The sequence below is a fragment of the Conger conger genome, chromosome 9, assembly GCF_963514075.1.
Source record: "Conger conger chromosome 9, fConCon1.1, whole genome shotgun sequence".
Lineage (NCBI taxonomy): Eukaryota > Metazoa > Chordata > Actinopteri > Anguilliformes > Congridae > Conger > Conger conger.
In genome coordinates this window covers 59,185,931-59,209,930 of record NC_083768.1, presented here as the reverse complement: position 1 = coordinate 59,209,930, position 24,000 = coordinate 59,185,931, and the positions used below count along the sequence as shown (strand labels likewise).

At 49.4% G+C, this 24,000-nt stretch overlaps 1 protein-coding gene across 4 annotated transcripts in view; it reads left to right on the top strand.

The window, feature by feature from the left end:
* The first annotated feature begins 1,118 nt into the window (after positions 1 to 1,118).
* top2b (DNA topoisomerase II beta) overlaps positions 1,119 to 24,000 on the top strand; it is a 31,746-nt gene continuing 8,864 nt past the window's right edge. For 2 of the 4 annotated variants that reach the window (XM_061253589.1, XM_061253588.1), the window contains exons 1-25: positions 1,119 to 1,641; positions 5,912 to 6,106; positions 6,650 to 6,740; positions 7,027 to 7,090; positions 8,265 to 8,410; positions 9,049 to 9,146; positions 9,960 to 10,172; positions 11,747 to 11,920; positions 12,232 to 12,333; positions 12,954 to 13,091; positions 13,524 to 13,662; positions 14,141 to 14,298; positions 15,004 to 15,129; positions 15,503 to 15,613; positions 16,013 to 16,118; positions 16,398 to 16,507; positions 17,020 to 17,112; positions 17,251 to 17,365; positions 17,668 to 17,789; positions 18,379 to 18,527; positions 19,061 to 19,292; positions 19,866 to 20,000; positions 22,456 to 22,656; positions 22,899 to 23,094; positions 23,346 to 23,437. In XM_061253589.1, coding sequence (XP_061109573.1) covers positions 1,600 to 1,641; positions 5,912 to 6,106; positions 6,650 to 6,740; positions 7,027 to 7,090; positions 8,265 to 8,410; positions 9,049 to 9,146; positions 9,960 to 10,172; positions 11,747 to 11,920; positions 12,232 to 12,333; positions 12,954 to 13,091; positions 13,524 to 13,662; positions 14,141 to 14,298; positions 15,004 to 15,129; positions 15,503 to 15,613; positions 16,013 to 16,118; positions 16,398 to 16,507; positions 17,020 to 17,112; positions 17,251 to 17,365; positions 17,668 to 17,789; positions 18,379 to 18,527; positions 19,061 to 19,292; positions 19,866 to 20,000; positions 22,456 to 22,656; positions 22,899 to 23,094; positions 23,346 to 23,437 — 3,348 coding nt within the window. In that variant the 5' untranslated portion in view covers positions 1,119 to 1,599. Of the gene's footprint in view, positions 1,642 to 5,911; positions 6,107 to 6,649; positions 6,741 to 7,026; positions 7,091 to 8,264; positions 8,411 to 9,048; positions 9,147 to 9,255; positions 9,280 to 9,959; positions 10,173 to 11,746; positions 11,921 to 12,231; positions 12,334 to 12,953; positions 13,092 to 13,523; positions 13,663 to 14,140; positions 14,299 to 15,003; positions 15,130 to 15,502; positions 15,614 to 16,012; positions 16,119 to 16,397; positions 16,508 to 17,019; positions 17,113 to 17,250; positions 17,366 to 17,667; positions 17,790 to 18,378; positions 18,528 to 19,060; positions 19,293 to 19,865; positions 20,001 to 22,455; positions 22,657 to 22,898; positions 23,095 to 23,345; positions 23,438 to 24,000 lie in introns of those variants that run through there. The other 2 variants (XM_061253590.1, XM_061253591.1) reach the window with 2 other exon arrangements.

The window sequence follows — 24,000 nt, the reverse complement described above, 5'->3', positions numbered from 1 at the left end:
TACACTACATTGAGAGAAAATGTTGCCTACTTATCTTCTTTCTCAACCAGTCTACGGTCTGCATTCGGAAGCACGTTGTGTACTAATATACATTACTGTGCAAAAGACTTACGCACCTGTATAACATTCTGTACAGATAAGGTCCTAAATAAACGTACTATACATTTTACATTACATTTTAGTAATTTGTTAAAAAGTAATAGTTAAAAACTGAATCAAATCAATATTTTTTGTGACCACCCTTCAGCGTTAAAACTGCATCACTTTCCTGAGATATAGAACTGCAGGACAGCATTGGCAAAGACAATCAGCAGGGAGGTTGTTCCAAGCATGTTGGAAAACTTGCCACAGTTCTTCTGCAGACTTTGGTTGGCTCCTTGCTTCTGATCTCAGACAGCTTTGATACTAACACACACACACACACAAAAAAAACCATATATATATAATAAAGTCTATGGTGCCTAAGACTTCTGCACAGTACTGTAAGTCAGCAGTATGTTGAGTAGATGGTACATGTTTTGAGGACGCAGTAGTTAACAACCTGCTTCGGACATGGTCATGGTGCGGGGAAGCCCAGTGTGAACATAGAAACAAATTAAATTAAATGTTGCCAAAATGATTCATTACGCTCACCTGAAGGAATGCAAAGATTGGGTTTGTCAGTGATGTGGTTTCTGTTGTGCTGTGGATTAACCATGTGAATTAAAAAGATATTTTTGCAACAAACAAACAAAAAATGTTGTGTTCGTTATGACTACCGGACTCTAATATTGGGCAATGGTGTAATTGCTTGTGAATTAATGTGTCAAATGCCTGGCTAATATATACTTCACTACGTGTCATTTCCAAACAATTCCAAAAATAACTGATTGTGGAATAATCTGGCGCCAATCTTGCTTGAAAATGTTGCATTGAGGTTCAGTATGTTCTCTTATAAACATCGTTCTCGTGTTATGACCAAAACAAATGTTCTTCGGCTGTTTTTGAAGATAAGAATATTTAAATTTCATTATTTTCACACCGGTTGCCATCTCAGTGTACGTCATGGTCTATATAAAATTTTCCTATTGGTTGAAATGCCGGCGCTCAGTGGGATTGGGACTGGATTGGTTGGCTGCAGGCGAAGGGGGGATTGTCGCCGTGCGGATGGTGAAGCCGGACGGAGGCAGCGGCGGTGTTATTGTTTCTGAATGAAAACCAGACTGCAAATTGACAAATGTTGTACAGGCGTTTTATTTAAATACTGTTAGGATTTATTTTGTACCAGGTGGACATGCTATGAAACTATTTAATTGTTTTGTACAGTATTTATACTCCAGCAAGTAGCTTACCATTTTAATGAGGTGCCCAGGCCGCGGAGCCGCCGCTAGTCGATTTTAACAATAGCCGCGACACAGTCCCCTTCGCACGGGCAGCTGTTTTGACGCGAATTTGTCGTTAAAACGCGGCTTGTGAACAGAAAAATACGCGTTGTAATACTTATGTTCCGATGTGGCCTCTCTTTTGAGACGTTCATTGTTTTTATGGACAGTTTTTAAGCACGAGCGTGGAGTGGCTTTCAACATACAGCACGAATATTTTGGAAAACACAAAAGGAAGATGTCCAACGGCGCAGCAGGAAGCGGAGGCTTGACTTGGGTGGTAAGTGCCAATAATAATGTAGCATACGAGCGGTTACGTTACGCATTATGAATACATAATACATAAATACAGATCATCTCCATCACAACATTCACTTGACGTTGGCTTTCCCGCTAGTTACCCAAATAACAATAACCATTATTTTCGTGGTGTAAAACTACTATACTAGCTTGCTAACCGTCCAGCACCATTAGCTAGCTACCTTAGACTGGCGAGTGGTTGGTTGGCTAGCTAGCTAGCTGACTAGCTTGCTTGCAACCGAACGGAATGCTTAATTTATCATCTGTAAAATGATTTAAAAAAAAGGGATGTATTGTGAGGCCGACCCATTTACCTGCTTACTAGCCTAGTACCATGATGTAGCCTAACTGGCATTGACTAGATTATCTTGTTACATCATTAGCCAGATTGCTTGCTTGATGTTTTCTCTCAGATAGTTGGACACCCCCAATATCTTATGACGGTTTCTGGCTATCCAAATACGCGAAGCGCATTCTTACTGCACCGTGCACCCCTTAGCTAAATCACTCCCAAAAAGTTCTTTGTGTAGTCAGCACCGAGCTGTCTGCAATGGCTTGCTAGCTAGCGAGCAAACTCTAGCGGGTTAGCTAGCTGGCTAGGCGAAGTAGCTAACGTTTCGTGTGCTGTCTGTTTTTTGAGCACGTATTGAATATTTATCATGAATGATTTTACGCATAATTTCGGACCGTTGTTTCTGTGGCTGGTGTGAAGCTAGTGTGAATTAATTAAGTGTTTAAATAGCCGTGGTTTGGCGTAACCTACCCCAAGAGTGGCTAACAATGGTGCAGCTGATTGGACTTGAGGTCATGCGGGATTCTCTCCCTCTGCAAGGGGCTTTACCTGTTTAAAAAAAAAAAAATATATATATATATTAAGTTTTATTTGTGTCCATCGATTCTGTGCAAGCGCTACATGGAAAATTATAGAAACGTATAGCAATGATAATCAGAAATGTGAACCACTATTCTTTGGTCGAAGAATAACATTCAAGACGGTATTATTAATTTTAATTTGGCGTTTTATTTAAAAATGTTATAGGTTCCATCGTTTACCATAAGACATTGGAGGTGGGCTGTGTTATTTCAATGGTTCTAATTTGACCTGGAGAACATGTATAATCGTACCATTTGAGATTTTCCAATGGGAAGTAAAAGCTAGGGCAATATCTCAGCCATTCCAATATTTATTTTCAATTTATTTTTGAATATTTTTATATTTGAATTATAACTCAAACTACAGTTTGTTGAAAATAAAAAAATAATGATAATGATAATCTTCTGGGCAATGGTATCCGTGTGCCCACGGTCCTGTTACATTGTTCATTCCTTTTTAGCAGAGGCACTTCTTAGAGTCAAGAGCAAGTTACACAGCATAGTATATTCACCTGGGACTCCAAACCTGCAGCCCCTCGGGCCAGGGTTCCAAACATCTTTCTGATGTGACCCCCAAATGAATGTTCGCAAACTTACACCACCCCAACGCCTCACCCATCCACACACACTTACGACCCCAACGCCCCACATCTAACAGCCACGACTACACTGTAAATTCTCCACAACCTCTCCTGCCTCATTGCTTTATTATAGTCGGGCTGTTGTAATGTTAAACATGTAGTGGCCTACATTCACATATTTCAAAGAGACCAAAATTAAATTTGAAATCGGGTGACCCCACATGGGGTCCCGACCCGCAGATTGGGAAACCCTGCCCTAGGTTATAATCCCACTTTCCTTTTTTTTTTATTTTTTAGATATTTTTTAGGCCTTTTTCAGCTTTATTGGACAGTATACCGTATATAGAGACAGGAAGAATGGGAGCGAGAGAGAGGGGAAGACATGCGATAAATTGTCAGACGGTCGGATTCGAACCGCCGACATCGCGGCTCGCAATGAGCATGCGGTCAGTGCTCTGCAGGCTGCGCCACCGAGACACCCCGATAATCCCACTTTCCTAACCCCGATAATCCCACTTTCCTAACCCCTGCACTACTCGCTAGCAGCCCCTGATTATGAGCCTTGTGATGCCGGTCGTGTCCTGACGCGTGTCCCTCGTCGTCACCCTCGTGCGGTGATTTGTACGGGCCCTGCGATAGGCCGCCGGACGCGTGAAAGTGATGGAGGTGGGATGGAGGTGGGAGGCAATTGATTTTTCAACCGGATGTCCCGTTGCCTCGACCGCAGACGATCCTGTCTCTATGAGTGTCTGGAGGGAAAAGTTGCAGGTTGTGAAATTATATATATATATATATCTATAAATAAATTATTGTACGGATTGATTCCAGTGAGTTTTGGCAAGTGTTCTATTTACTGATGTTCCGCTGGAGAATTTCCCAAGGTGAGCAGCTGCCTCACTGACACAGATCTCCATTCATCTGAAGTCTCTGACCACTGGTTCATTAGCCAAGTGTATCCTTGCATTTGAGCTGACTTACCTCACATGAGTGTCAACCTGGTCAGGCTCATAGTACTGTAAGGTTAACCTGGTCAGGCTCATAGTACTGTAAGGTTAACCTGGTCAGGCTCAGGGTGCAGTAAGGTTAACCTGGTCAGGCTCATAGTGCTGTAAGGTTAACCTGGTCAGGCTCATAGTGCTGTAAGGTTAACCTGGTCAGGCTCATAGTGCTGTAAGGTTAACCTGGTCAGGCTCATAGTGCAGTAAGGTTAACCTGGTCAGGCTCATAGTGCTGTAAGGTTAACCTGGTCAGGCTCATAGTGCTGTAAGGTTAACCTGGTCAGGCTCATAGTGCTGTAAGGTTAACCTGGTCAGGCTCATAGTGCAGTAAGGTTAACCTGGTCAGGCTCATAGTGCAGTAAGGTTAACCTGGTCAGGCTCATAGTACAGTAAGGTTAATAAGGTTAACCTGGTCAGGCTCTGGGTGCAGTAAGGTTACTACACTGCTCTTCTGGTCAGGCTCTGGGTGCAGTAAGGTTACTACTCTGCTCTTCATAACCTGGTTTGAATGACTTCAGACACACAGCTGCCGGCGGTTGGCAGTAAAATGGCGGTAATTAAATCCCGGGCTCTGTGCGCAGCCCCGGCGGCCGCGCCGTTCCTGGGGAGTCCCCCGGCGGTTGCGTGATGCTCGCTCCGCCCCCCCCCCCCCCCGAGGACGCGATCGGACACGGTTGCCGAGATACGTGGCCGTGCCGTCCGCGGGGAGTTGGCGGTACCAGCGCGGCTGCGCGACACGCCGGGTGTTGCAGCAGTGGGGGGATGGTGCGGCAGCCTGTAGCCTAGCGGCTGTGGTGCTCGATTGGGACTTGGGAAGGTTGGTGGTTCAGTCCCCATTTTGGGTCATAGCCACAGTAAGATCTGTACAGCTGTTGTGTCCCTGGAGCAAGGCCTTTAACCATACCTTGCTCCATGGGGGGGGGGGGGGGGGATTGGCCCCTGCTTAGTCGAATCAACTGTAAGTCGCTTTGGATGAGAAGCGTCCGCCGAATAACTGTAATGGACCTGGGACTGGAACAGGGAGGTTGCTGGTTTGATTCTTTGGTGGGGCACAGCCGTTCTGTCTGTGGTTAAGGTGCTTAGCCTGGACTGAGAGATTTCAGTTTTAGATTTTTAATAATTTGCAAAAATGTCTGAAAACATGTTTTGACTTTGTCGTTATTGAGTTATTGAGTGTAGATTGATGAGCAAAAATGGTAATTTTGTCCATTAAATTTAAATCTACAACACAATAAAGTGTGTAAAAAGTGAAGGGGTCTCAATACTTTCTGATGCCACTGCATATACGGCCGTGTAAATGGGTTGGGCTACGTGGAAAATGTGTGGAAAGCTCCTAGATGAGCTTAATCCATAAAGCCAGCCAGGTGTAAAAGCTGCTTTGTTTCAATTTGTAGGTGTTTTCAGTTCAATGCCAGATTTAAATGTAGTTAGTTGGTAGGTAGGTTGTATTTTCTGTCATTTTTTAAATAGCAGAAGACAGATATTTGAATCGCATTCCCTCTGCACACACACACACACACACACTCACACGCACGCGCACACACACACTCACATACACACGCATACAGCGGCACCATGTAGCATCATTGTGGGGACTTTAATCTCTGCCCTAGTAGCAGAGTTGCACACACACACACACACACACACACACACACACACACACACACACACACACACACACACACACAAGCACAGCAGTAGTATCATGCGGTGTGTGTCCCAGTCTGGTTTTAGCATCGTTGTGGGGACATTAATCTCTGCCCTGGTAACGGAGTTGTGCCGGTGTGTCTAATGACAGACCCTCTTTGATAAGAACAATGCGGCACGGAAGGAGGAGGCCAACGGGCGTTCCGAGGGCGGGAAGGGGGAGGCGGCCAGGAAGGACGGGTCCAAGAAGATGTCCGTCGAGCGCGTCTACCAGAAGAAGACCCAGCTGGAGCACATCCTGCTCCGCCCCGACACCTACATCGGATCGGTCGAACCCGTCACCCAGGTGAGTCTCCGGAGAGCTTCTCTTTCTCTTATACTCTCCCTCTCCCTCTCTCCCTCTCTCTCTCCCCCCTCCCTCTCTCTCTCTCCCTCCCCCTCCCTCCCTCTCCCCCTCTCCCCCTCTCTCCCTCTCTCTCTCTCCCTCTCCCTCCCTCTCTCTCTCTCTCCCTCTCCCTCTCCCTCTCCCTCTCCCTCTCCCTCTCTCCCTCCCTCTCCCTCTCCCTCTCCCCCTCCCTCTCTCTCTCTCTCCCTCCCTCCCTCCCTCCCTCTCTCTCTCTCTCTCTCTCTCTCTCTCTCTCTCTCTCTCTCTCTCTCGCTCCCTCCCTCCCTCCCTCTCTCTCTCTCTCTCCCCCTCTCTCTCTCTCTATCCAACAAAAGTAATAACAATAATAATACGCTTTATTTGTATAGCAACAAATGATAGCGGCGTAACTTTAGGGACCTGGTGTTTGGACATAAGAACAGCCTTTTCTGGTTTCTATAAGGAGTGAAGTGAACTATTTCTGATCCTCGCTTCATCAGCAAACACGTTTTGTTTCTTTTTCAGCAACTGTGGGTTTTTGACGAGGATATCGGGATGAACATGCGGGAGATCACCTACGTCCCCGGACTGTACAAGATCTTCGATGAGATTCTGGGTAAGAGAGGCCTGCCTTGCGCAGGGATTTGCGCTGCGAGCCTACGGTTCCAGGGTTACCTGGGCAACACGTTACCAATTCCACGCACCTTCCTGACGTGTGTTGAGATGTAATCGCAGGCAGTTCAACTCAGATCACCTCTTCAACAGGCGCATAAATCATTTCCCTATGAAAATGCACGCTGCGGGATGTAATTGGCTCTTTACAGTGTGAAGGCCCGGCTGATCGATCAGATTGATTGATAGAGGTATTGATCGTGCTGTCCTCTTCCTTCTCTCCCGCACAGTGAACTCGGCCGATAACAAGCAGAGGGACAAGAACATGTCGTGTATAAAGATCACGCTCGACCCGTGAGTGTCACCTGGGAGGGGGCAGGGCTTGGGGGTTACCATGGTTACGGACTCAGGAAGAGTGCCTTCACAGTGAGCAGAGCTTCCGTCTGCCAGCTGTCATTCATTCACACGAGCCAATCGGTGTGCTCTGCTCTGCGCAGCAAAGCCTTGTGATTGGTTGAATTCATTGATTGATAAAGCCTCTCTCTCCACATAGTAATCCCTCACCAAAATAAGGGACATGAAATAATGGCTTAATGGAAATGTGTCATAGTAATTATGAAATATTATTATTTTACTTTAGATCGGGGATTTGTGTGATGGAGTCAGACAGACAGAAGGGCTTCTTGTTTTATTGGGCAGGGTGGTGCAGTGAGCAGCGCTGTCCTGGGTTTAGTCCCAGCCGGGGCCATTTTCTCCCGCAGCCCAGTCCAGCTTAGGGGGGGCCATTCACAGGGCATTGCTGAAAAAGTCGACTGTCAACCTGCGCCAGAGACTGTCAGAAAAATCACGGTCTTCAAGGGCCAAGAACTGCTGCTTGTCAGCAGAACCTGGGAGTCAGGTGTGTTCACCCTCCCTTTACCTAGGAGTCAGGTGTGACCGCCCTCCCTTTACCTGGGAGTCAGGTGTGTTCGCCCTCCCTTTACCTGGGAGTCAGGTGTGACCACCCTCCCTTTACCTGGGAGTCAGGTGTGACCACCCTCCCTTTACCTGGGAGTCAGGTGTGACCGCCCTCCCTTTACCTGGGAGTCAGGTGTGTTCGCCCTCCCTTTACCTGGGAGTCAGGTGTGACCACCCTCCCTTTACCTGGGAGTCAGGTGTGACCACCCTCCCTTTACCTGGGAGTCAGGTGTGACCGCCCTCCCTTTACCTGGGAGTCAGGTGTGTTCGCCCTCCCTTTACCTGGGAGTCAGGTGTGTTCGCCCTCCCTTTACCTGGGAGTCAGGTGTGACCACCCTCCCTTTACCTGGGAGTCAGGTGTGACCACCCTCCCTTTACCTGGGAGTCAGGTGTGTTCGCCCCCCCTTTACCTGGGAGTCAGGTGTGAAGACAGTCTGGCCAATCAGTAGCACTAATTCCCCGGGAGAAAAGGAAACCAGGGCTGGATTTGGAGCGGAGGGCCAGGGTTGATGATGCCTGACCCACACTGCATCAGTAAAGGTTAAAGGTTAAGTGTGTTGGTCCTCCGCAGCGAGTCGAACACCATCTCCATCTGGAACAACGGGAAGGGCATACCTGTGGTCGAGCACAAGGACGAGAAGATGTACGTCCCCGCCCTCATCTTCGGACACCTGCTCACCTCCAGTAACTACGACGACGAGGAGAAGAAGGTCACAGGTGAGTGGGCTCAGGTAGACTCGGAGCCGTAACGTGTGGACAAGGTCACGCCGTCTCAGCGAGTGCTGATGGCGCCCCCTAGTGGAGACTGTTCAGCCTGCCAAGCCTGAGCTGAGTTCAGTGTAACCCGTTAAAGGTCCCTTGTTGCATTTCTTCTAGTGTTTGTGCGGTTTAGCGTACCAAAAACAATCTCTAATTACGTTTTACATGTCAGTTCTCTGGTGTGTCTCATGGGCTTCACCAAGAACAGACAGTTTTAGTGACTGTGCCTTTAAGGCTTGTTGACACCAACGAACCTGGGTTCTGATTGGCTGATGAAGCTCGGCAAGCCGTGCTGAAGCGTATCGTTGTGATGTCACAACACACGTTGTGATGTCACAACTTCACAGACTTCCAAACTGCTCGTTTATGTGCACGTTTCCTTCACGCGGATTGTGTGGATTTATTTGGGGACTGTGCGTTTTGATAATTTCGCAGTGTTTTTGTAACAGCATCAGCTCCTTTGTAATCCACATAGCAATGGAAATGTCGTTTTCCACAATATGGGTTTAGCCTCTGTAGTAGCTTAGCGCAGTTGACTGTAAAAAAAAAAAATCTATATTTTTCAATAATTGTGTTTGTCTTCTGTCCCGTTTCAGGCGGGAGGAACGGATATGGTGCTAAACTCTGCAATATCTTCAGCACAAAATTCACTGTGGAAACGGCCTGTAAAGAATACAAACACAGCTTCAAACAGGTACGGGGTCCTGACCCGCGGTCACACACGGACACTCCGTAGCTCCTGCGTTTGCGTAGTCCATTCTGACCCTGTGTCGCGTGTTAACGTGCCCCCCGCCCCCCTGCAGGCTCCCTGAAGCCTCTGCGCTCAGGTAAGGGTGCGCCCCCCCCTCCTGGTTCATCCTCACCTGGGTTTGGGCTTTGGGGTCACGGTGGGGTCACAGGCGGCTCCTGGGGTCGTTCCTCGCTCTGAGACGGGCGATACGATCAGGCCTTCACGCTAAAGGCCGCCCCACAGAACCGATCGCTCTCTCAAACACCTCGCCTTCCCTGCACGTCCCCGCCTCTCTCAACCACGAGCGGTTTCATTTGATGTTCGTCTGTTTGTTTGGCTTCAGTTTAATGTCCTGGCTGCACACGAGGGGCTGAGGGGTTTCAGCAGCAGGTCTGTTTCAGCCCCCTGACCTGTTGGAAGGAGAATCAGCCTGTTTCTCACGTTCTGGTTCATTTATACATTCTGTCTGTTTGAGTGTGAAACTCCACTAAACCTCCTTCCCTTTCCTCTTTTTCTTTCTTACTATCCTCTTTCTTTGTCCTTTTTCTTTTTTCTACACTCCTCACCTCTCTCTCCCTCTCTCCCCCTCTCTCTCTCTCTCCCTCTCTCCCCCTCTCCCCCTCTCTCTCTCTCCCTCTCTCCCTCTCTCTCTCCCTCTCTCTCCCCCTCCCTCTCCCTCTCTCCCCCTCTCTCCCCCTCTCTCCCCCTCTCTCCCTCTCTCCCTCTCTCTCCCCCTCTCTCCCTCTCTCCCTCTCTCCCCCTCCCTCTCTCTCACAGACCTGGCAGAACAACATGACCAAGGCCAGTGAGCCGCGGGTGAAGTTCTTTGACGGGGAGGACTTCACCTGCGTGACGTTCCAGCCGGACCTGTCCAAGTTTAAGATGGAGAAGCTGGACCGGGACACGCTGGCCCTCCTCACGCGCCGGGCCTACGACATCGCCGGGTCCTGCCGGGGCGTCAAAGTCATGCTCAATGGGAAGAAGCTTCCGGTAGGAATGCCGTCCAATCAGGGGCCGCGCCCCAGCTGTCTGTCTCCGTCTCCCTGAAAGAGCTGCCCCCTTTCCTCCACAGTCTGGAGACGCCTCTCTGAACTCTGCTCTCTGCTCTCTGCTCTCTGCTCTCTGCACTCTGCACTCTGCACTCTGCACTCTGCACTCTGCACTCTGCACTCTGCTCTCTGCTCTCTGCTCTCTGCACTCTGCACTCTGCACTCTGCACTCTGCACTCTGCACTCTGCACTCTGCACTCTGCACTCTGCACTCTGCTCTCTGCTCTCTGCTCTCTGCTCTCTGCTCTCTGCTCTCTGCTCTCTGCTCTCTGCTCTCTGCACCAGCCGTACTCCTCAGTGGGAGTGCCTCAGCGCGCTCTTGTGCTTTGTATTTGTATCTAGGACTGTTGCCCTTCTATATTTCCCGGTGCTGTAGTTGCTCACATTGTTGTCTCTGACTTGGCTCATTTGCCAGGTGCAGTAGCCTTGCCGTTTGTTCATGGCTGTAGACAACCGAGTTTTCCCTTCATCTGCGGCTGCTGTACGCAGCTTTGGATAAAAGCGGCTGCTGAACGGCTGTGGTTGTGTGCGGCGTGTGGTTGTGTGTGTGGTTGTGCGTGTGGTTGTGCGTGTGGTTGTGCGTGTGGTTGTGCGTGTGGTTGTGCGTGTGGTTGTGCGTGTGGTTGTGCGTGTGGTTGTTTGTGTGGTTGTTTGTGTGGTTGTTTGTGTGGTTGTGCGTGTGGTTGTGCGTGTGGTTGTGCGTGTGGTTGTGCGTGTGGTTGTGGTTGGTTGTGCGTGTGGTTGTGCGTGTGGTTGTGCGTGTGGTTGTGCGTGTGGTTGTGCGTGTGGTTGTGCGTGTGGTTGTGGTTGGTTGTGCGTGTGGTTGTGCGTGTGGTTGTGCGTGTGGTTGTGCGTGTGATTGTGCGTGTGGTTGTGCGTGTGATTGTGCGTGTGGTTGTGTGTGTGATTGTGTGTGTGGTGGTGTGTGTGGTGGTGTGCGGAGTGTGGCTGACTGGCTGTGGTTGTGCGTGTGGTTGTGCGTGTGGTTGTGCGTGTGGTTGTGCGTGTGGTTGTGTGGTTGGTTGTGTGTGTGGTTGTGTGTGTGGTTGTGCGTGTGGTTGTGCGTGTGGTTGTGCGTGTGGTTGTGCGTGTGGTTGTGCGTGTGGTTGTGGTTGGTTGTGCGTGTGGTTGTGCGTGTGATTGTGCGTGTGGTTGTGCGTGTGGTTGTGCGTGTGGTTGTGCGTGTGGTTGTGCGTGTGGTTGTGCGTGTGATTGTGCGTGTGGTTGTGCGTGTGGTTGTGCGTGTGGTTGTGCGTGTGGTTGTGCGTGTGGTTGTGCGTGTGATTGTGCGTGTGGTTGTGCGTGTGGTTGTGCGTGTGGTTGTGCGTGTGGTTGTGCGTGTGGTTGTGCGTGTGATTGTGCGTGTGGTTGTGCGTGTGATTGTGTGTGTGGTGGTGTGCGGAGTGTGGCTGACTGGCTGTGGTTGTGTGTGTGATTGTGTGTGTGGTTGTGTGTGTGATTGTGTGTGTGGTTGTGTGCAGTGTGTGGCTGACGTCTGGCCCCGGGCCCCCACAGGTCACCGGCTTCCGCAGCTACGTGGACCTGTACGTGAAGGACAAGCTGGACGAGACGGGCGTGGCGCTGAAGGTGGTGAACGAGACGGTGAACGACCGCTGGGAGGTGTGTCTGACTCTCAGCGAGAAGGGCTTCCAGCAGATCAGCTTCGTCAACAGCATCGCCACCACCAAGGTACCCACAGCCCCAAACCCAGCATCCACCACATCCCCAAACCCAGCATCGCCACCACCAGGGTTACCACAGTAACTGTAGTACCCCCTTCTAGTATCGCTAACCATTAAGGTAACCACAGCAACCGCATCCCCACCCCCAAGGTACCGTGTGTCACCATGTCCTCTGAAACCGTTTCCCTCCAAAATCGAGTCCTGTCAGCCTTCTGCCCTCGTCGGTTTGTTTTTTTTCCTCATTTTGAGTGGTCGTTGCTAACGTCTGTAACGTTGGTAACGGTAACTCTGGTAACCGCCTCTGTTTCCCGCCTCCAGGGCGGCAGGCACATTGACTACGTGGTGGACCAGATCGTGGCCAAGCTCATCGAGGTGGTGAAGAAGAAGAACAAAGCCGGAGTGTCGGTCAAACCCTTCCAGGTCAGAGGTCGTGGTCAACTCCTGCCAGTTCAATGGACACAACATGATTCATCAGACATTTATCAGACGCTGTTTATCAAGAGCCACCTGCACACAGTCAGTGTATACTGCTGTATCTTGTTCTGAAGCAGTTGAGGTTTAGTGCCTTAAGTGCCCCCCCCCCCCTTGGGAATCAAATCTGCAGAACCTCTGAGCCCAGTTCACTAATCTCTGCACTCACTGCCCCCCTGTGGTGAGTGACAGTACTGCGGTAGAGTGCTCATGTAAACACAGTCAGTAGGAGAAGAGAATGTGAGTGCAGCTCAGGCCTACAGCTGCTCTTTGGATTATGCAGGTTATTCTAGCGGCCATTTTACATTTGAGTTTCAAGTTCCCTTCTCTCCCTCCCAATCTCTCTTTCCTCCATCCCTCCTCCCTTTCTCTGCCTCTCCCTCCCTCCTTCTTTCTCTCCCTCTCCCTCCTCATTTCTCTCTCTCCAGTTAGTTTTGTTTTTGTTTTTTTTCTCCCTTCACTGAATCCCAAGGCGCGTCACTTTTTTTTACGAAAAATGTAAACCAGTGTAGAGATTTGTTCTGTAAAGTAAACAGTGTGTGTGTGTGTGTGTGTGTGTGTGTGTCCAGGTGAAAAACCACATCTGGGTGTTTGTGAACGCTCTGATTGAGAACCCCAGCTTCGACTCGCAGACCAAGGAGAACATGACGCTGCAGACCAAGAGCTTCGGCTCCAAGTGTCCGCTCTCTGAGAAGTTCATCCGCGCGGTGAGTCCAGAGAAATGGCACAGGATTCAGAGACTGTTCTGCACTTTACTGTCTTTGTGGAACGCAAAAAGAAAGGCTAATCCCACCTTCTGGACCTCTTGGTTGGGTCAACTGCACCAGGCAAGATCAGTCGAGCACAGAATAGTACTTGAATCCTAAACAACGACGTATTTGACCCAGGTCTGACGTCTGCTTGCTTGCTTTCATTGTTACTCAGCACTTAACTGGTCAGTGAAAGCAGTTGATTGCACAGTTAACTCGCCTCACCTGGTTTCTTGGGTGTACAGTGGTTGTTGTATTTAAAGTGAAAACAAAAACCGGTGGTTCCTGTGGCTCTCCGATGTAGGCCTCGGTGAAAGTGATCGGGCTGTTGTAGTTTTAGGTGACCCGTTCCTAAACTCTGGGTTGTTTCTGTCGCCCCCTGGTGCCCAGGCGACGAACTGCGGCATAGTGGAGAGCATTCTGAACTGGGTGAAGTTCAAGGCCCAGACTCAGCTCAACAAGAAGTGCTCGTCCGTCAAGTACAGCAAGATCAAGGGCATCCCCAAGCTGGACGACGCAAACGACGCAGGTGAGACTCACCTGTGTGCCCTTACCTGCCCTGTCTTCAGGCAAGAAAGTGTCCCGCCACATTTCCGCTGACATCAAGCCGACACTTTTGAGCTTTGACCTGCAGATTTGTCACGCAGACGTGATTGGTTGACTGAAATGAAGACGAGAGGTTTCTATGGCGAGGAAACCAGTTTACTATTAAGCTACTTGTGTTTATGAATGAAGATGTTTTGTTTACATTACTAGCTAGCAAAATGGGCGGGTGTGCAGTCTTACCTGTGTGTCCTTACCTGTGTGTCCTTACCTGTGTGAACTCACCTGTGTGAACTCACCTGTGTGTCCTTGCCTGTGTGTCCTTGCCTGTGTGTCCTTACCTGTGTGTCCTTACCTGTGTGAACTCACCTGTGTGGACTCACCTGTGTGGACTCACCTGTGTGGACTCACCTGTGTGAACTCACCTGTGTGGACTCACCTGTGTGGACTCACCTGTGTCTCAGGTGGGAAGCACTCGTCAGACTGCACGCTCATCCTGACGGAGGGGGACTCGGCCAAGTCGCTGGCGGTGTCGGGGCTCGGGGTGATCGGCAGGGACCGCTACGGCGTGTTCCCCCTCCGCGGGAAAATACTCAACGTCCGGGAGGCCTCCCACAAACAGGTGAGCCCCTGAGAGAGGGGGGTGTGTGTGTGAGTGTGTGAGTGTGTGAGTGTGTGAGTGTGTGAGTGTGTGAGTGTGTGAGTGTGTGTGTGAGTGTGTGTGTGTGTGTGTGTGTGTGTGTGTGTGTGTGTGAGTGTGTGAGTGTGTGAGTGTGTGTGAGTGTGTGAGTGTGTGAGTGTGTGAGTGTGTGAGTGTGTGAGTGAGTGAGTGTGTGAGTGAGTGTGTGAGTGAGTGAGTGTGTGAGTGAGTGAGTGTGTGAGTGAGTGAGTGTGTGAGTGAGTGAGTGTGTGAGTGTGTGAGTGTGTGAGTGTGTGAGTGAGTGAGTGAGTGAGTGAGTGAGTGAGTGAGTGAGTGAGTGAGTGAGGGATGGCTAGGTTAAAGTTTGTACCTAAAAGAGCCTGCAGAGTTCTGGAAAAATGTCAAGTCATATCACCCAAATGTTATGGTGCACTAAAATGGGTGGACTATGTGTAAAAAAGGGGTGTAATTCCTACACAGATCACCCATTATAGATGTAAATACCCTCAAATTAAAGCTGATGGTTTACACTTTAATCTCATGTTCATCATTTCATTTCAAATCCAATGTCCTGGTGGACGGAGCAAAAACAAAAGAAAGTCTGTCAGTGTCCAAGTACTTATGGACTGCACTGTGTGTGTGCGTGCGTGCGTGCGTAATCTGAGCTGTGATTGGCTCTCGCTGCAGATTATGGAGAACGCTGAAATCAACAACATCATAAAGATCGTGGGCCTGCAGTACAAGAAGAGCTACGAGGACCCAGAATCCCTCCGCTCCCTACGCTACGGAAGGATCATGATCATGACCGATCAGGTACTGCCTGCGTGTGTGTGTGTGTGTGTGTGTGTGTGTGTGTGTGTGAGTGTGTGAGTGAGTGAGTGTGTGAGTGAGTGAGTGAGTGAGTGAGTGAGTGAGTGAGTGAGTGAGTGAGTGAGTGAGTGAGTGAGTGAGTGAGTGAGTGAGTGAGTGTGTGTGTGAGTGAGTGTGTGTGTGTGTGTGTGTGATGGTTTTTGGTGGATTTGTCTGTGTTTCTGTTGGTTATTTATCTTTGCACGTGATTGGAGGAGCTCCTCTCTGGTGGAGGTCTGACTCTGGTGTTCCCCTGAGTGGGTGTGGCTGTATTGAGGCAGGGCGTCTGGTGTGACCTGTTCTGACCCCCCCCCCCCCCCCCCCCATCCCTCTCCAGGACCAGGACGGCTCCCACATTAAGGGGCTGCTCATAAACTTCTTCCACCACAACTGGCCCTCCCTGCTGAAGCACACCTTCCTGGAGGAGTTTATCACGCCCATCGTCAAGGTAACCAGCCGCAGGGGGCGGGGCCTGGGGGTGTGGCCACAATGTGGCTAGGGGGGCTATAGCTGTGGGTGTGGTCTGAGATGCAGGGGGTGGGGCTATAGCTGTGGGTGTGGTCTGAGATGCTGGGGGTGGGGCTATAGCTGTGGGTGTGGTCTGAGATACAGGGGCGGGGCTATAGCGGTGGGTGTGTTCTGAGATGCAGGGGGCGGGGCTATAACTGTGGGTGTGGTCTGAGATGCTGGGGGCGAGGCTATAGCTGTGGGTGTGGTCTGAGATGCTGGGGGCGGGGCTATAGCTGTGGGTGTGGTCTGAGATGCAGGGGGCGGGGCTATAGCTGTGGGTGTGGTCTGAGACGCAGGGGGCGGGGTTTGAATGACCGTTTTCCCGCTGCGTTCCCAGGCCAGTAAGAACAAGCAGGAGTTGGCATTCTACAGCATTCCAGAGTTCGACGAGTGGAAGAAACAGACAGAAAACTACAAAACCTGGCACATAAAGTACTACAAAGGTTTGTACACTTCCCGTCTCTCTATCCTTCCTCTCTCTCGCGCTCTCTCCTCCCTCTCTCCGGATCTCTCCTTCTACTCACTCTCCCTTTCAGGCTAACGCTTTGCACTCCAAAATGGTGTACTTTCCAGAAATTAACACAGACATTCTGTGTGTATTTATATACATACTTGTATGAGTAATACACAGGTGGAAAGGAAGGAAGATTCATTGTGTGTGTGTGTGTGTGTGTGTGTGTGTGTGTGTGTGTGTGTGTGTGTGTGTGTACACGCGTTTCCAGGGTTGGGTACGAGCACAAGCAAAGAGGCGAAGGAGTATTTTGCCGACATGGAGAAGCACCGCATCACGTTCCGCTACACCGGCACGGAGGACGACGCCGCCATCACCCTGGTGCGTCCCGCTCCCGCCTCACTTCCTGTTTCACACAGCCTCACTTCCTGTTTCACACAGCCTCACTTCCTGTTTCACACTGCTGTTTCACACCGCCTCACTTCCTGTTTCACACAGCCTCACTTCCTGTTTCACACAGCCTCACTTCCTGTTTCACACTGCTGTTTCACACCGCCTCACTTCCTGTTTCACACAGCCTCACTTCCTGTTTCACACAGCCTCACTTCCTGTTTCACACCGCCTCACTTCCTGTTTCACACTGCTGTTTCACACCGCCTCACTTCCTGTTTCACACCGCCTCACTTCCTGTTTCACACTGCTGTTTCACACCGCCTCACTTCCTGTTTCACACCGCCTCACTTCCTGTTTCACACCGCCTCACTCGGGGCAGCTAGGTGCAGATGAGTCATAAGTTCCCTTCTCTCCCTCCCAATCTCTCCTTCCTCCATCCCTCCTCCCTCTCCCTCCTTCTTTCTCTCCCTCTCCTTCCCTCCTCCTTTCTCTCTCTCCAGGCCTTCAGTAAAAAGAAGACGGATGACAGGAAGGAGTGGCTCACCAACTTCATGGAGGACCGGAGACAGCGCAGGTTACACGGCCTGCCGGAGGTGCGACCCCGAAGACGCTCAGCGCCCTACATATCTACACTGCTTTTAGCTCTTCCTCTTCCTTATGGTGTTTGTAGTTTTAAGCAGCAGTTCCCTCTGGTCTCTGTAGTCCATGCTGACCCGTGCTTCTTTCTGCAGCAATTCCTGTACGGCACGCAGGCACGGCACCTCTCCTACAACGACTTCATCAACAAAGAGCTCATCCTCTTCTCCAACTCCGACAACGAGCGCTCCATCCCCTCGCTCGTCGACGGTGCGTGTCTCCCGTCCCCTTCTGATGATGTCACCTCCGCTCAAGCCACTGGCTGGCCCCTTGTTGTGATGTCGCCAGTGCACAAGGTGTTATCGGACCCCGTATGATACGTGGCCTGTCCCCCTTGTGATGATGCAAAATGTCCCGTTGTGATGATGCATCGTGTCCCCTGTTGATGATAAAAAACTGTCCCATTGTGATGACATGGCCTGTCCCCTGTTGATGATGCAAACTGTCCCATTGTGATGACATAGCCTTTCCCCGTGTGGTGATGCATCGTGTCCCCTGTTGATGATGCACAGGGCTGAAGCCGGGGCAGCGGAAGGTGCTGTTCACCTGCATGAAGAGGAACGATAAGAGGGAGGTGAAGGTGGCCCAGCTGGCTGGATCAGTGGCCGAGATGTCTGCCTACCATCACGGCGAGGTTAGTGTCATGAGTATTATTATCATTATTATTATTATTATTATTATTATTATTACTATTATTATTATTATTATTATTATTATTACTATTATCATTATTATTATTACTATTATCATTATTATTATTACTATTACTATTATCATTATCATTATCATTATTACTATTATCATTATTATTAATATTATCATTATTATTATTATTATTATTACTATTATTATTATTATCAGTATTATTATTATTATTATTATTATTATTACTATTATCATTATTATTATTATTATTATTATTACTATTATTATTACTATTATTATTACTATTATTATTATCATTATTATCATTATTATCATTATTATTATTATTATTATTATTACTATTATCATTATTATTATTACTATGATTATGAACTGAGGTTCTGGGGTAGTAATAGTATGTAGTGGCATTAGTTGTAGTTCTGTTAGCAGTAGTAGTTTGTAGATTGTAGTAATTGTTTATGTCCAATTCCCTGGTACTGCCTACCCCACTCCTGGTTCAGTCTGTGATTCTCTTGTCTGTCTCTCTCTCTCTCTCTCTCTCTCTCTCTCTCCTGCAGCAAGCCCTGATGATGACCATAGTGAACTTGGCGCAGAACTTTGTGGGCAGCAACAACGTGAACATTCTACAGCCCCTGGGGCAGTTTGGCACCCGCATCAACGGGGGCAAAGACGCTGCCAGCCCCCGTTACATTTTCACCATGCTCAGGTAACACACCTTACACACCTGTACACGCCTTGCACACCTTTCACATCTGTTACACCATCACCATGCTCAGGTAACGCACCTTACACACCTGTTACACCATCACCATGCTCAGGTAACGTATACACCTGTGCTCAGGTAACACACCTTTCACACCTGTTACACCATCACCATGCTCAGGTAACGTATACACCTGTGCTCAGGTAACACACCTGTTACACCATCACCATGCTCAGGTAACGTATATACCTGTGCTCAGGTAACACACCTTTCACACCTGTTACACCAGCACCATGCTCAGGTAACGTATACACCTGTGCTCAGGTAACACACCTTTCACACCTGTTACACCAGCACCATGCTCAGGTAACGTATATACCTGTGCTCAGGTAACACACCTTTCACACCTGTTACACCATCCCCATGCCCAGGTAACACACCTTACACATCTAATGGTGATCTAATGGTCCCCAGTCCCAGTGCATTTCAGTAAATCTTCAGCCCCACCCTAACTAACCCGCCCGCCCCTCCTGCAGCCCGCTGGCCAAGCTGCTCTTCCCCGCGGTCGACTCCAACCTGCTCAAGTTCCTGTACGACGACAACCAGAAGGTGGAGCCGGAGTGGTACATCCCCATCCTGCCCCTGGTGCTGGTGAACGGGGCCGAGGGCATCGGCACGGGCTGGGCCTGCAAGATCCCCAACTACGACCCGCGCGAGATCGTTAACAACATCAACCGCATGCTGGGCCACCAGGACCCCCTGCCCATGGTACCTCCCGCCCAACCGTGTCTCTGCTCCACACTGCACTCCTGCTGGGGATCTACCGTCCTGTAGATTCTCACTCCAACCCTAACAAAGCACACCTCATTCAACAGCTAGAGCAGGGCTGCCCAGCTCTCTTCCTGGAGATCTACCGTCCTGTTGGTTTTCACTCCAACCCTAACAAAGCACACCTCATTGGGCAGCTAGAGATCTCATTGAGCTGTTTATTTGGAGAATCAGGTGTGCCAAATTACAGTTGAAATTAAAACATGCACGACTATAGATATCCAGGAACAGGGTTTGGCAGTTTGATCTAGCTGGTTGTCTTTAGCAAGCGAGTTACAAAATTATGGTATTACTACTTGCCTGCTAAATGACTATAATGTAATGTAATGTAATGACTCAAACAGCCAGCTGAAGGTGGCTGGCTAGCTAAAGCTGAGTTGAATTTGCACAGACAAAGTACCTCCGTGTTTCTGCCATGAGCAGCTTAAGGCTGCCAGACTCTGGACTAAGTAAGAGGTTTTGGTTGAAGTTATGTGGAAATTAAGTGTTTCTTGTTTTCCTTCCCTCTCGAAGCTCCCCAGCTACAAAAACTTCAGGGGCGTGATCCACGAGCTGGGTCAGAACCAGTACTTTGTGAGCGGAGAGGTGTCTGTGCTGGACAAGAACACCATCGAGATCACAGAGCTGCCCATCCGCACCTGGACACAGGTACGCCACACACACACACACACACACACAAACACAAACATACACTCTCTCACACACACACACACAAACATACACTCTCTCACACACACACACACACACTCTCTCACACACACACACACAAACATACACGTGCACACACACACACACACACACACAAACATACACGTGCACACACACACACACACACACTCACACATGCACGCACACACAAACAAACATACCCACACACACGCTCGCATGCATACACACACACACACACACACATACACGCGCACACACACACACACACTCACACATGCACACACACATACAAACATACCCAAACACACGCTCGCATGCATACACACATACACACACACACACAGGGCTGGGGTTAGTTCCATGTAAGCTCAGCATGTTGTGGAATGAACAATGCTCTGAATGTTGAACATCTGTGCTGGACGTTGTGTGTTTGTTATGTTCCGGGCGTATAAGGAGTCTGTGCTGGACGTTGTGTGTTTGTTATGTTCCGGGCGTATAAGGAGTCTGTGCTGGACGTTGTGTGTTTGTTATGTTCCGGGCGTATAAGGAGTCTGTGCTGGACGTTGTGTGTTTGTTATGTTCCGGGCGTATAAGGAGTCTGTGCTGGATGTTGTGTGTTTGTTATGTTCCGGGCGTATAAGGAGTCTGTGCTGGACGTTATGTGTTTGTTATGTTCCGGGCGTATAAGGAGTCTGTGCTGGACGTTATGTGTTTGTTATGTTCCGGGCGTATAAGGAGTCTGTGCTGGACGTTGTGTTTGTTATGTTCCGGGCGTATAAGGAGTCTGTGCTGGACGTTGTGTGTTTATGTTCCAGGCGTTTAAGGAGTCTGCTGGACGTTGTGTGTTTGTTATGTTCCAGGCGTTTAAGGAGTCTGTGCTGGACGTTGTGTGTTTGTTATGTTCCAGGCGTATAAGGAGTCTGTGCTGGACGTTGTGTGTTTGTTATGTTCCAGGCGTATAAGGAGTCTGTGCTGGACGTTGTGTGTTTATGTTCCAGGCGTATAAGGAGTCTGTGCTGGACGTTGTGTGTTTGTTATGTTCCAGGCGTATAAGGAGTCTGTGCTGGACGTTGTGTGTTTATGTTCCAGGCGTATAAGGAGTCTGTACTGGACGTTGTGTGTTTATGTTCCAGGCGTATAAGGAGTCTGTGCTGGACGTTGTGTTTGTTATGTTCCAGGCGTATAAGGAGTCTGTGCTGGACGTTGTGTGTTTGTTATGTTCCAGGCGTTTAAGGAGTCTGTGCTGGACGTTGTGTGTTTGTTATGTTCCAGGCGTATAAGGAGTCTGTGCTGGACGTTGTGTGTTTATGTTCCAGGCGTATAAGGAGTCTGTGCTGGACGTTGTGTGTTTGTTATGTTCCAGGCGTATAAGGAGTCTGTGCTGGACGTTGTGTGTTTATGTTCCAGGCGTATAAGGAGTCTGTACTGGACGTTGTGTGTTTATGTTCCAGGCGTATAAGGAGTCTGTGCTGGACGTTGTGTTTGTTATGTTCCAGGTGTATAAGGAGTCTGTGCTGGACGTTGTGTTTGTTATGTTCCAGGCGTATAAGGAGTCTGTACTGGACGTTGTGTGTTTGTTATGTTCCAGGCGTATAAGGAGTCTGTGCTGGACGTTGTGTGTTTGTTATGTTCCAGGCGTGTAAGGAGTCTGTACTGGACGTTGTGTGTTTATGTTCCAGGCGTATAAGGAGTCTGTGCTGGACGTTGTGTGTTTATGTTCCAGGCGTATAAGGAGTCTGTGCTGGACGTTGTGTGTTTATGTTCCAGGCGTATAAGGAGTCTGTGCTGGACGTTGTGTGTTTATGTTCCAGGCGTATAAGGAGTCTGTGCTGGACGTTGTGTGTTTATGTTCCAGGCGTATAAGGAGTCTGTGCTGGACGTTGTGTGTTTATGTTCCAGGCGTATAAGGAGTCTGTGCTGGACGTTGTTTGTTATGTTCCAGGCGTATAAGGAGTCTGTGCTGGACGTTGTTTGTTATGTTCCAGGCGTATAAGGAGTCTGTGCTGGACGTTGTGTTTGTTATGTTCCAGGCGTATAAGGAGTCTGTGCTGGACGTTGTGTTTGTTATGTTCCAGGCGTATAAGGAGTCTGTGCTGGACGTTGTGTTTGTTATGTTCCGGGCGTATAAGGAGTCTGTGCTGGACGTTGTGTGTTTGTTATGTTCCAGGCGTATAAGGAGTCTGTGCTGGACGTTGTGTGTTTATGTTCCAGGCGTATAAGGAGTCTGTGCTGGACGTTGTGTGTTTGTTATGTTCCAGGCGTATAAGGAGTCTGTGCTGGACGTTGTGTGTTTATGTTCCAGGCGTATAAGGAGTCTGTGCTGGACGTTGTGTGTTTATGTTCCAGGCGTATAAGGAGTCTGTGCTGGACGTTGTGTGTTTATGTTCCAGGCGTATAAGGAGTCTGTGCTGGACGTTGTGTGTTTATGTTCCAGGCGTATAAGGAGTCTGTGCTGGAGCCCATGCTGCAGGGCTCTGATAAGACGCCGGCACTCATCAGTGACTATAAGGAGTACCACACCGACTCCACCGTGAAGTTCGTGGTGCGGATGAGTGAGGAGAAGCTCATCGAGGCCGAGGCAGCCGGCCTGCACAAAGTCTTCAAGCTGCAGTCCAGCCTCACCTGCCACTCTATGGTGAGTTTTACACCTGTAACACACCTGTAACACACCTGTAACGCACCTTACACCTGTAACGCACCTGTAACACACCTTACACCTGTAACACAGCCTGTCACCTGACTCTTGAAATATACAGTTCAGTCTCCAACTCTGTGTGTATGTCTTCCTGTTTGTATATATATATGTGCATGTTTGTGTGTGTGTATATGTGTGTGTATATGTGTGCATGTGTGTAATGCGGTTTCTCCTCTCTGCAGGTGCTCTTTGATCACATGGGCTGTCTAAAGCGGTACGCCTCCGTCACTGACATCCTCAAGGAGTTCTTCGAGCTCCGCCTCCACTACTACAAGCTGAGGAAGGATTGGCTGGCTGGCATGCTGGGGGCGGAGTCAGCCAAACTGTCCAATCAGGCACGGTTTGTGCTGGAGAAGATTGAGGGGAAAATTTCCATCGGTAATTAGGCTCTTCCCTATATGCTGTAATCTCTTTATGCCTGGGTCTGGTTTTAATAGTTATTGCCTCAGGTTTTGTTGTGTAAATGTGTGGGGGGTTTTTTTTTACGAGATTTTATAATAAACCCCTGGAACTGAATTTACAGTAATTGGATGGTTAATCTGGGAGATGTGCATGTGTAAGCGCTGTGCTGGTGTAAGTTCTGGGCGTGTTGAGTCAGTGTTGCTGACGCGTTCCTGTGCCTCTCTCAGAGAATAAGTCCAAGCGGGAGCTGATTCGCCTACTCTTGCAGAGGGGCTACGAGTCCGACCCCGTGGCAGCCTGGAACAAGGCCCAGGAGAAGGTACCGCCCCCGACCCCTCCAGCCTAAACCCCACCCCTCCAGCCTAAACCCCACCCCTCTATGTTGTGTTACTGACCCCACCCCTCTCACATAAACCCCACCAGAGCGATGTACAGTTGATTAGACTAAGCAGGAGACAATCCTCCCCTGGAGCAGTGCAGGGTTAAGGGCCTTGCTCAAGGGCCCAACAGCTGTGCGGATCTTATTGCACTTCATTGTACATCGCTCTGGGTAAGAGCGTCTGCTAAATGCCTTGTAATGTAATGTAATGTTATTGTGGCTACAGCGGGGATCGAACCACCGACCTTGTGGGTCCCAGTCATGTACCTTAACCACTACGTTACAGGCCGCCCCACCCCTCAAAATACAGACCACACCCCTCTAACACTGACTCCACCCCTCTAACACTGACCACACCCCTCTAACACTGACCACACCCCTCTAACACTGACTCCACCCCTCTAACACCCCTCTATGTTGTGTCACTGACTCCACCGCCAAGTGTAACGCCCACCCCTCTTAAGTTCGGACCCCGCCCCTCAACATAGGGTGTAATCTGCACC